This window comes from Gallinula chloropus (genome assembly GCF_964237585.1).
Source record: "Gallinula chloropus genome assembly, chromosome: 1".
In the NCBI taxonomy this organism is placed as follows: domain Eukaryota; kingdom Metazoa; phylum Chordata; class Aves; order Gruiformes; family Rallidae; genus Gallinula; species Gallinula chloropus.
In genome coordinates this window covers 34407858-34420599 of record NC_140085.1, presented here as the reverse complement: position 1 = coordinate 34420599, position 12742 = coordinate 34407858, and the positions used below count along the sequence as shown (strand labels likewise).

At 35.9% G+C, this 12742-nt stretch overlaps 1 protein-coding gene across 1 annotated transcript in view; it reads left to right on the top strand.

Annotated features, from left to right (window-relative positions):
* The window catches only part of ARID2 (AT-rich interaction domain 2), a gene marked incomplete at its 5' end in the record, with an annotated part of 99270 nt that overhangs the window by 57470 nt on the left and 29058 nt on the right, over window positions 1–12742 (top strand). Inside the window, 8 exons of the mRNA XM_084279108.1 lie at window positions 545–678; window positions 1498–1716; window positions 4413–4480; window positions 9735–9801; window positions 9886–10136; window positions 11254–11350; window positions 11431–11640; window positions 12021–12188. Of these exons, the coding sequence (XP_084135234.1) occupies window positions 545–678; window positions 1498–1716; window positions 4413–4480; window positions 9735–9801; window positions 9886–10136; window positions 11254–11350; window positions 11431–11640; window positions 12021–12188 (1214 nt within the window). The remainder of the gene's footprint in view (window positions 1–544; window positions 679–1497; window positions 1717–4412; window positions 4481–9734; window positions 9802–9885; window positions 10137–11253; window positions 11351–11430; window positions 11641–12020; window positions 12189–12742) is intronic.

The following is a 12742-nucleotide window of genomic DNA, read 5'->3' as shown; positions in this document are numbered from 1 at the left end:
TGTTTTGGCATTTTTTTTTCTGAAGGGGGTTCAAAGGGACTTCCAATTATTATTAGTTGAAGCCATGGCTTAGGATGTCTGATCATGAGCTGCTGCTCTCAGGATCCCTGAATTTTTTTACTCTTATATCAACTTTTAGCAATTACACATTGTTTCTCTTTAAGTCAGATGAAAATAAAGAAATGGCTTTCTGGACTTGACCTGAGTATATGTATTGGTAACCTGCAGAGAGTAATTTTTGTTACGCTTTCACCTGCAGAGTTATCCTGGGTAGCAAAAGCTGATTTTGGAAATACGGACTTAGTCACAAGGGCAATTTAATGGGGGATTGCTGTTGAGAGATGTGAGGAAATTTACTCTAAAATCCGTGGTTCCACATATCTGCATTTTCTGTATTGCTTATTGTCAGTCTCAGTGTTTTATGTTTTATACAACTTTGACTACTGTTTCTAGTAAATTTCCACGTTTGTGCAGTTTGTTTGTTGATAAAAGATTTAGTTGCGTATATTAAAAACATTTTTATTTTTTAAATTTTATTTTGCAGTTATCTAGAAAAGTATGAAAAAGTCCATCATTTTGGGGAGGAGGATGATGAGGTACAACCAGGCAATCCAAAGCCACAACTTCCTATTGGTGCAATTCCAACTTCCTATAACTACCAGCAACACAGTGTGTCAGGTAAATTTTTGAGGAAAAGTGCTAGATTTTTCTGTAAATATATAGTTGGGCAGGCTACAGCATTAATGTGTAGTTAAATTTATAATCTTGTTAAAACCATCACATTTCTGGGTCACTGGAATTATTATTTTAATACACTAGAAAATCTTTCCTCTGTGAACCAAAACAAAATAAATATGAAAATCTATAAGCTATTTCTCTTCTTTATAAATGCTTCTCTTTCTAAATAGCAGAGCTAAGTAGTTACTTGTCTTGAAACAACATTCGCAGATTGTGTTTCTGTCACATCAGTTGTTTCTCTACAGAGCCCAATACCTGAACTGAGCATATGATTAATTACTCTTTGAAAGCAATGGAATAAAGCACATGTGTAAGGACACAGAATCACCACCACTGTAATTTAGAGACTGAAGTGTTGATCTTTAACCATCAGACAAATCAAATTGATGGACTCTATGGAATGGATATGTAACTTGTTATGTAGAAAGCGACTCCAAATTATATTGCAAACCTGTTCTGCTTTAATTGAAGTTTGTATTTTCAAAGCTTTTCTGTGGGAGAGCAGACTGCAGTATTGCATTCCAGAATATTAACTGGAAAAGTACCTAGCTAAGTAGAATGTGTTCAGCATTTTGTCCAAAGACCAGTGGAAAAAAAATAAACTGGATATGGTAAAAAAAGTTGTGAAACCCCACAGTACATTATTACTGAACTTTTAAAATAAATACTTAGCATTCATAATAGTTGCTTAATGTATCACCTGAATTTTATTTAGTTTACCTGTAAAAATGTTGGTTTAATTTTTTATTTCTTATTTAGATTACCTTCGTCAGAGCTATGGGCTGTCAATGGACTTTAATTCACCAAATGACTATAATAAATTGGTGCTTTCACTGTTATCTGGACTCCCAAATGAAGTGGACTTTGCAATTAATGTATGTACTCTTCTTTCAAATGAAAGCAAGCATGTTATGCAGCTTGAAAAGGACCCTAAAATCATCACATTGCTGCTTGCAAATGCTGGGGTGTTTGATGACAGTAAGTATATAATATTATTGCAACAGGGTCAATACCTGTTGTAGCATCTCTTAAACCCTTGATAATCAAAAGGTTTATACTTTATTGTACTGTAATTTACTTACCTCTAGCTATTTTTTCTTTTTACCTTTTCCACAGTTTTTTCCAGCTGTGTTACCTAACAGCTGGTGAAATGTAAAAAATTAGGTTTTTGGTGATAAAGTGTAATTGTTCAAGATGATCAAATTTGCAACATTGGATTTCTCTCTGCTTGTAATGCATTGCTGCTTTCTGAGTTTGTAGGTCTATGCTGACTTTTCATAATCCTTTTCTAGTAGCAATCACAAATTGAAAGATTTAGAAAGGGCGGTCTGAAAACAATGACCCACTAGGATTTGTATCCTGGTAACTCATCGCATGTTCAATTGTAGTAAAATTCAGGATGCAGAACTCAGAGGATACAAAGCTTTCTTTGAGTTTCAGAATTACTTAATGTGTTAGCACATAAATTTTAAAAGATCTTCTATTCCATCAAAATACTTCAGTATGTGAAATAAATTCTTCTGTTTGACTTGTTCAGTGTGACCTCCACACCAGGTTGTTGCTTGTTTGTCTCCTTGTTAAGGAGAGTGAGGAAGAACTTAATTAACCCAAACAATCCTAAAATCATATCAGCGTAGCTTCTATCTTGTGATGGCAAGGAGGAGGTATTTGCTGGGCTTATGTACTGATTATCTTTTTTTTTTTTTAATACTGAATTTCAGAAGTTGCCATCATGAGAACTTGCTCAAATGAGCATTTACAGCTAAGTGTGCTAGCACAGATGATCGTTTCTGTATGAGTATAAAACTGCTTTGCATGTGTAAGCACAAACATAGTATGGTATGTCAGAAATTCTGTTTGAAAATTCTGGGTAAGAATTGACATTAGACATTGTATATTGTTTGGTGTTTTTTTAAAACCAAGAAAACATTTTTTACATAATGATTTGTAGCTCCCCACTCTTCCTCACCCCGCAATACTGCATTAGCATTCTCCAGCTTCTCTTACTGTTTTTGATTTGGATCTGTACCCGTCAGTTAAGTCTAGATCTCAGTCACTTTGTGTCTGTGTCTAGCACAGCCACAAGAACTTTCAAAGAGAGATTTTGAAATGAAGCTGAAGTGAAACTTAGTTCTTCATTTCAGTGATTCGAGGATGCTTGCTTGGTAGATTTTTGAGTTTGCCATCATTCCTCTGTTCTTTTCATGTAACTTCTGTGAACTTCAGAATTTATAAATAGTTGGATGAAGTTTTGTATTGTATTTGATCTTTTATTTGGATGTTGCAAAGGTAGACAGTGTTTTATTGAGCTCATAACATGCCCTCTGAGCACAGGCTTGTTCCATAGCTGGTCTGTAGTAGTATTTCTTATATTTAAAAGAACTTGAGGTAAAGCCAAAAGAAATGATGAGTATGTAATGGGCTTGCTCTTTCATTACCTGACTACATCCTCTGGATAAATCCAGGGAGTGTCCTAGGCCATTAGGAGGGTTTAATTGGGACAAATGGGGGGAAAGAAAGGGGAAATGTTTGTTTATTTTTGAAATATGTAGCTTTGATTTGAAACTCTTACATATGTTTATATTATAAATAATGAAATACTACAAATTAATCTGTCAAGTTTGGTGATTAAATGACACCTGTAATTAGTAAATTCAGGTAGTATGAAAATACTGTCATGGTAATTTCAGCTATAAAGAAATGATAAAAATTAACTTCATATAATGCAGGGTTTAGATTTGGCTTGTCTACACGGTTTTATCTCTGTCAGTGTTTATAACGCACTGCTTCTGGGAAGCAACAAAAATAGGACTTCATCCCCTTCCCCTCCCCAAGGCAGAGATGACAATTACATGGCACGTGGTAGGGTAGCCCCAGGGGTTTGGTGGTGTATAGTATCAGTATGGAATGCTGTATAAGCTTTGGTTTGGATTCTCGGACTTGAAAGCTGATGTGGTCTTGGAATTGAAACTCGTAGCATTTTGTTCAAAACAATAAAAAATTATGAACAAAAATACACGTGTAAGTGTAACTGAAATGTGTCATTAGTTCACTACAGAATTATTGCAAGACAGAGTTTGTTTTTTGGATTGACTGAGTCTGAGTCTTTGCTACTTTCAAGGAATGATGCTGAGATGTGGTAATGGCTCCACCAAAAACCCAAGAACATCCATTATGCTTTCTGGTTAAATACTGACTTTCAGTCAAGTGCTGTCGAAATCTCACCACTTCTGATTATGCTTCTTAGAAAACAGTAGTGGCGATTCATTTAATTACTGAAGTAGCATTTATAGCTAGAACTGTGTGCAAGGAAAACAGTTGCTGATGTGCAGTTGAAAGCTGAGCGGTTATCTTGACACCTGGAAAGGAATTATGGAAAAGGTTTCAAAGTGGTCGGGTTTTATATGGGAGGGTAGTAGGGTGGTTGTTTGTTTTCTTTAAAGGGTTCACAGACCAGTCCATTCTTTGTTGGACTACTTATTCTCAATTTAAACTCTCAAACTGCAGTAGCAGACTAGACGGTAGAAATTTCACTTTGTTTATACAATTTAGTACACGACTGTAATGACAAGGAAACACTGCAAGAGTCTATAGTGTTGTTGAATAGTTTATGGACTAGTAAAAAGTCAAACATCTTCACTATTTTACTAAACTTTTGCTTTTTATGCTTAAAGCTTTAGGTTCGTTTTCTGCTGTCTTTGGAGAAGAATGGAAGGAGAAAACTGATAGAGATTTTGTTAAGGTAATAAAAATTACTAATTCTGACCTCTATCAAGTCCATTACAAAGTTAGAAAATTATAATATATGCTATCATATGTCTTCTGAATGACTCTCAACTTTATACCTTTTGTTTAAGTATAATAAGACACTAAACCACAGTAATAAAATGTTTGGATAAGCAGGGAAAGAGTATTAAGTAAACACAGGTGTGGGCAAATGAATAAACAAGTTCCTTGTCGTAGAAGAAAGCTAAGATGTGTGAGGAAAAGGAATCACATTTAGCAAGAGAAAATGCTGTTTCTTAAACTGCCATGATGGGTAAATAAACATTCAGTGTCCATAATGTAACAAGCATAAGACAAATTTTTAAGTTACCAGTGCTGTGAGTTTCAGTTAAGCTATTTTTGCACAAGGTTTTTTTGTCTTTCCACTAGAGGGCATGGTCTGCTGTGCAAGTAAAGAAATAAGGTCAAACTGTAACTAAAGTTTCTTTGTATAAATGCTTATACATTTATTCTAGGTCAGCATTTTGAGGTGAATGAGAGCATTAAATGTATTGTAAAGAAAAATGGCCATATTTTTCATCGTTATTTTTATCTTTCTACTGTATCTTTGTACACAAGGAGTGGTACAGCGTCACTGTTAGTATTTCTCCCACTCTTAAATATCTAATCAATAAGCGTTGCTTGTTTGGTATTGTCAGCTCTTGAGTTCTGTATGAATTTATCTTAAATAATGTATCAGTTGTTTCAGCACCAATGGTTATATTCTGCTGCTCTCTAATTTGGATTTAAATTAATTCTGCTTTATGCGATATCATAATTTCTTTAGAAGTTAGCAAAGGAGCTTACCCTATTACCTTGTGTTCTCCACCATCACTGCTGTTCCACTTAAGGTGAAGATGGAAAACAATGTGTTTCTTCGTTCTAAACTTTGAGGGAATCAATTACCTCTTCTTTCCCTTGTCCCAATCCTTGCTGTGTTATAAAAACTTGTAAATTCCAATACCTTATTCGCAGCACTAGATATCTTCTCACTTTCTGCAGTGCCTCCCTCTGAAGTGTCTTTACTGTTCGGTGAATCTGGTCCATTAGCTGTCAGAACTTGAATAGTTGAACCTGCTGTCAGCCCGTACGGCTGTGTCAGTTTGCTTCTTCCCCCTTGATTTTTCCTGGTGCTGTCAATTAGCTGAAATTTCTAGTTAGCTAGAATGGCTGCATGTCCTTACTTCAGGGTTATAACAACTGGCATTTGGTTTATATTCATACTACCAGTGTGCTATCACAAGTGTGCTATCACAATCACATACATATATACACACACATAATTTGTATATATTAATAACTGTTGATAAAGATTTTTATTTTTTCATCCTTTCTTGTTCTTTTCTGTTGATAGGAAGTATCAGAGGTCAGCTATCCATAATCTATAGTAGGGGATAAATAACTGCTTGTGATACTAAATTGATTTCATGCCTTTGTGATATAAGTATGCTTTTCAAAGGAATGTCTAAAAAGATTGGCTTAGCTCATCTCTTTCCACTTTTGCCTTTCCTTTGGGCAAATGGAAACTTTGTCATGTTTTGCTTTGTCCCTTCTAACAGATAGGCTGTGAACACTATGTGTAGGCTAATTAATTCTGTTTTCCACCACATTGTTCTCTTTCCTGCTTAGGCAGGAAACAAATGTTAAGTGGACTGAGAGCAATCAAACCATTCTCCTTAAATGTGGAATAGAAAGTGATTCAGGCTTGTTGAGAGGAGAAATAGAGGCTGCAGACACATTCTAGGGTGGTTTTTTTGAACATTTGCTGGCAGAACACGTCATTCCAGTGTGAAGATTTGGCTGAGATGTGGAAATACCCGTATTTCACCAGAATCACAGAACTTTCAGAATAATGAGCTATGCTGGTTTTTAAATTGGTGGTTTTTTCCCTACTGTGTTGTTAGGGGTTTTGTAATTAATGGGCTTCATCGTTACAGTTAAGGAATGGAAAGTGCAATTTGCCTTCCTGAAAGTTTTATCTTGGACTTTTTTCTGTCGTTCTTTCTCTCTGAAGAGCTCTTAAGTGTCTTGGAATTTGCTTTGGGTTTCTTGGAGTCTTCTGACTAAAAGATGCAGAATTTGTATTTGCTGTGGACTCTGTGTTATTTATATGGAGGTCAGGTGAAATCTGATTGTCATAGCATCTCACAAACAGCCCGCTTTTTTAAATGTTTGGAGAACTTGTTTTTATGGCTGGTAATTTGATTGTGACTTCACTTGTCATAGGCCAGGTTAACTGCATTTTTTAAATTCCTTGCATGACTGTAAAGTGCACAAGAGTATTGCTTTAACAGAGAAGTAACTTTCCTGCGGGCAGAAGTCAACTCTCCTATGTAATGGTGCCTGCTAGAAGATAGCTTGGTGGAATCAAATGGAAAGCTGCTCTACTGTCTAAATAGAGACAGATACTCATTTCCTTGGCTAGGAACTCACCTCAGCAATCTATGGTAAAACTTCCAGGTGTTTTGGAGCTGAGTATAGTGATAAATGCATATCAGGCTTCACCTGTACATTCATCATTGCAACATGCTTGTCAACAGTTAAAAGGCTTGAGAAAACCTGACCCTTCAACAGCCCATCTCTAAAGTGGATACATTAAATGCTGTATGTAACAGGTTGTGTCTTAGCTGCTTGGATTTCTGAACACATTATTTACTGATAGGCTCTTTCAAGTTACTGGCTTGTTGAATGGAGTAAGTGAGATAATATTTCTGAGTTCTTTGCAGATTTCAGTCATTCTGCAAGAGCTCCAGCAGTATCACCAAAGTGCTCACAGGAAGCCTGGTTTGCTACTGCAGTAGGCATTTCACAGTTGCTGAAATACCCATGACTGGCTTTGGGAATGCAAACCTACTGTTCTTAGCAAGCAAAAGGCTCTGGGATATCTCTGCAGGTAAAGCAGTGTTCTTGGTGAACATGATCACCCCCACTGCTTCTGGATGTAGAATTAAACACTCAAAAATATTTTTTTAAATTGATCTTTTTGAAGTTGCATTGTCTGCATATTCATGTCCTCCAGATTCTCTTCCTTTGAGCTTTAAGAGCCTTTCTGCATCTCTAGGACTCAGAGGAACTGAGGCTGCGGGGGATGCACATTATTCTTCACGTAGGTAACAGGGCTTGTGCGTATGCTCTAGGTAATCCTGAGGCAAAAACTCTGTAGTTAGAGTGGTTAGCAACTTATGCTCACAGCATGACTGTATAATGAAACAATTTGAAGAATAACACTTACATGTAAGTAAACTTTATTTGGTGCTTTGGTTTATCTCCTGTTTTAACTTACAGAAAGGAGGCATGTTCTGCTCTTTTCTGGAAAAGATAATCTCATCTGAGGTGACAGCTAGCATTGTTGACAGACTGCTTTTTTAGGAAGGGAAGACTTTCTCAGTTGTTGAAGAAACTAGTGTGGATCTGTTTATTCTGGAAGGTTTAGGTGAAATGTGCAGTTTTCCAACAATGTATTCCTGTCGTACTCATCTGCATCCAGAGGACTTAGAGGCTTTATCTGTAGCAGTCTCTGTAGTGTCTTCATCTGCAAAAAAACCTTAAATCCTCATTTTCCATCCCTTTGAGAACATGTTTAGGATGATTTGCCTTCCAGATAGGAAAAGTTTGCTCCTTTAGGAGTTCATACTGCCAGAGGCTTGAAAATGTTTTATTTTGGACTATGCACTTAAGTATGAAGAAGCAAAAAGTGGTGTATTGGATAATTCAGCTAGCAAAATGTGATGATGCCATTTTAACAATTAACATAACAGCACTTTTAACATCGTGTTGTGATTGACTTTGGCCTCTTCCAAAGAGATTCAGGTTGAAGTTGAAGACTTCAAGTATTTCTGTTCAGTATTCACTTTTTTACAAAATCCTTAACCGATTAAACAACTAATCTTTAAAAGCTTCTGAGGTTTTTCTTCTAAGTAGCAGTGAAATGTAAAGGCTTACTGTCTTCATTGCATTCCCAAAAGGAAACACCCTAAAGGAAAGTGTGTGCTAACTAGTACATTTCTAGACAATATACTTGTGTGCTCTTAAAAATAATGAATGAAGCCTTTTCCTTAAGTAGTTGCCTTCTCTAAAAGTAAAGGCAGCTCAGAATGAAGTAAATGCAGATCTTACCCATGAGCCTTCGTCTTCTCTTGTTCTTCATGATGGGCTCAGTATTAATTAGAAAATTCTGTTGGTTGCAAACAGTTGTTAGACTTTTATCTGACTGTTCTTTCCTTTGCTAAAATGAGGTAATAATAATCCTTTCTAGCAAGTAATCCTCTTTACTAAACTGCACTTGGATGTCATTTAGCAGTATTGCAGTATAAAATAAAATTATTTTCTTTCCAATTTAGAAAATCTGTAGTATTCTGTTTCTCAAGAAAACAATAGCATTAAGCTTTGTATGAATGCTGTAATTTGGTAATTACATTTGCATAGCAAAATTTCTCCTGCTGTTCAGCTGGTTGTGCTCCCCATCCTTCCCTCCTTGTCCACATTTATTTGGTTTTATTCTGTGATCATAGCCAAAAGAGGAAAAGTATTTCATTAGTGAGTTTAAGGAATGTCTAAATTTTTATTTGCCAAAGGAGTGTTTATATTTTATTATAATATACAGATTATGCTATATCATTACATATTTTTAATATTAATATACATCACAATGTATATTTTTATTAGTTTGAAAAACAGAATCCTTTGATTAACACTTGAATTTCAGCAGGACTAGTGATGTAACAACCATTTACAGATCAGACCATCTATTTGTAGAGTAATTTGAAATCTAGTGTGCTGAAGCATTCTGTTTTGCTTGTAATTATAGTGGGGTTTTGGTGGCTGTTGCCTCTCTTTTCACTGATTATATGATGATAGCAGATAGAAACCCAACTTCTGTACTTGCAGCAGGAGCTAAAATCTACTGAAACTGAGAGGAGTCCCCATCATCTGCTTTAGGAGTTTGCTGTTCATAGGAGGTGAAGAAGGATGAATACTTTTTGCGCTTAAAATTGCTGTATTTCTAATTGTTTGTGGAAAACTGTCCTTATAGTTTCAGTAAGTGCTTCAGTCAAGTATGTCAGTGATAGTGTTGCTGATCATGAACGCGTACTATGGTGCTTGAGAGAAATTGTTTCTTCATGTAGTGAACATCTCGTATATCATCCCATGACTGAAAAATACTGTTATGATTAGAAAGACCCAAGGTACTAATTCTTTACTACTAATCAAGGTATTAATTCTTTCTTCAGTTTTGGAAGGATATTGTTGAGGATATTGAAGTTCGTGATCTAATATCTGACAGAAGCAAATCTCAAGGTGAGGTATCTTGACTAATCTTAATCCTTACACGTTGGTAAATACGGCATAGGAAGAACTAAAGTTCATGTATTTACTTTGTAGATATTCCATCAGAAGAATGGATTTGGGAATCCTTATTTCATCCGCCTCGCAAATTGGGCATTAATGATATTGAAGGGCAGCGGGTACTTCAGATCGCAGTGATTTTACGTAATCTTTCTTTTGAAGAGGGAAATGTTAAACTTTTGGCAGCTAATCGTACTTGTCTTCGGTTCCTGCTACTCTCTGCTCACAGTCACTTTATCTCTCTACGGCAGTTGGGGCTTGACACGCTGGGAAATATTGCAGCAGAGGTAATGTGCTTCAAAACACAACCATTAAAATATAATTTGGTAAAAGCATGACTTTAGTGTTAATCAAATGAATTGCTTTCTTCCTCGATCATTGGATGAAGCAGGAAAGAAATTACTCTCTGAATTTGTAAATAGCAATTTGAGAGCCAAAACAAAAATACAGACTATATGTGTCAGACTGCTAAAATAGAATCACATGAAGAAGACTGATTGTATAGGGAGATACAAGATACTCATAGTGCATAATTTCCAGTTTAGTTTCCCAGAGAGAAGGAAGGAATCCAGTTAAATTCTGCAGTTTGTACACTAGCTGCTTCACTTTCTAATTAGAACCTTTAGTCATAACTTCAAAATAGTGTGTTGGAGAGAGGGTGGTAGAGGTTTTTATGTCATTGTGTAGCGGGCACCAGTAAACTAGCCATATGTCATGGGGTATACTCCCTGAATTTTGTGAGGCATCCTACTCTTGTCAAAGAGATTTAAATATAATACACTATTTCAGTATGCCATACCATTATGCAGATGAATTATACAGTTTTTATAGGTAGATATGTTCAGATGTTCCTTACATTTTAAAATTTAACAGATAAATTTAAGTAAAATGGGTAGTATCAGAGAATGAGACTTCAAATACTGGCCTGAATACACTGCTGAATACTGTAAAAAAAATGGCCTTTTCATTTATCGTGTGTCCAGCTTTTCTTAACAGACAGTGTTTCCTATTACCATATTTGAGAGCTGTGAGAAGCAGAAGGTGGTACAAACAGGCTGAATGATTGTGATAGTGTTTGGGAAGGAATGTTAGTCACTTCAGTTGTGTTCATGGTTGGATATTAAAAAATGTTTATGTATACTGCTGGCTGGCAGTTATTTCCCTTATTTGGGGTGCTGGAAAGTATATAAATTAGACTGCTACTTCAGAGCAGAAAAAGAGGGGGCTCAAACACTAGCTGTAATAAGCTCAGAGGGTTGTTTCTGTGAACATGACTGTCATTTGTATGTGCTGCATTTAAACTTCTGAATCGTTATATTTTGATATGTACACTTAAGGATTTGAGCCATTAGCAGTACATGGATAGTGGTAGTCATAGATTTATTTTTTTTTCTTTCTCATCAGCTTCTTTTGGATCCTGTTGATTTCAAAACTACTCATCTAATGTTTCACACTGTTACAAAATGCCTCATGTCAAGGGATAGATTTTTAAAAATGAGAGGTAAGATCTCTAGCTATTCTTGTTGTTGCATTACAGTCATAATTATTGCTGTTTAAAATTATTTTGTATTTGTCCTTTAGGCATGGAAATCTTGGCAAATCTTTGTAAGGCTGAAGATAATGGTGTCTTAATTTGTGAATATGTGGATCAAGAATCCTATAAAGAGATCATATGTCATCTCACGCTGCCAGATGTGCTGCTTGTAATATCAGCACTTGAGGTGCTATACATGCTGACAGAGATGGGAGAGGTGGCCTGCTCAAAGATTGCTAAAGTTGAGAAGAGCATAGGTAAGGGAGGAGCAAAACCTATTACTCTCACTTATGAGGGAGAACAAACATAAGGATATATCATGTTCAGTGGCTAAACTTCTGGCTTCCTTGTATGTGTGTGTGCAGCTTAGGGATGGACATTAGAATATGAGCTGCTACTAAAATTTATTCTTTGTGTCCTCAAGAAATTTATGATGCTAATAACTCAGGAAGCTAAAACTTTCGAAGGCTGTTTTTTTTAATGCCATGAAGTGTGTTTGAAAAAAAATTATCTACAGAAGCATATGGAGGTTTCTTTTCTTTCAACACATGGCAATTTTAAAGCAAATCAATATGTCCCAGCCACATTCATTTGTCTTGTCCTAATGTCATTGTCGGTTTTACATTTAATACTTTAGATACATTAGTGTGTCTGGTTTCTATGGACATCCAGATGTTTGGACCTGATGCTCTTACTGCTGTTAAACTCATTGAACATCAGTGCATCAGCCAGCAAGGAGTACCTGATGTCAGACCACAAGTGATGGATCATGGCTCTTCGCAGGCCCATGCAACAGGTGTTCCGGGTCAGTATCACTGCAAGAGAACATACTCTCCTACAAAATATCCTGTATGCCCTGTATGATTGTTGTCTCCTGTAGGTTTCTGATTAATTTATGTAAAGAAGTATAGAATTATGCATAACATATTACATCTTTTTCAGACACTTGTTCGTAAAGCAAATGTAAATCCATGTTAGGCAAAACTGTTGTGAAACAGGGTTCAAAAGAATCTTGGGATTTTTCAGATGCTAATCTGAAAATGTACAGAAAGTTATGTACACTTCAGTGGAAAGAAGAAGTATCCATTCTGGATTGTCCCTGTATTTGTAGAGAATTAGAGGTCCATTTTAGATTGTATCTTACACAGAATATTATTGTGCAGGAACATAGGCTATTTGATAGAATTGCAGAGATGAGATAGACACGCAGAATTAAGCCTCTTCTGAAGCTGCTAAACCTTATTGAGATGTGAAATTTACCTACTGTGAACAAGTTAAAGTGTTTTCTTAGTTATAAATTACATTGTAATAATGATTATTTTTTGCAGTTTTACTTTGGAATTAAATCCAAGTACTTCG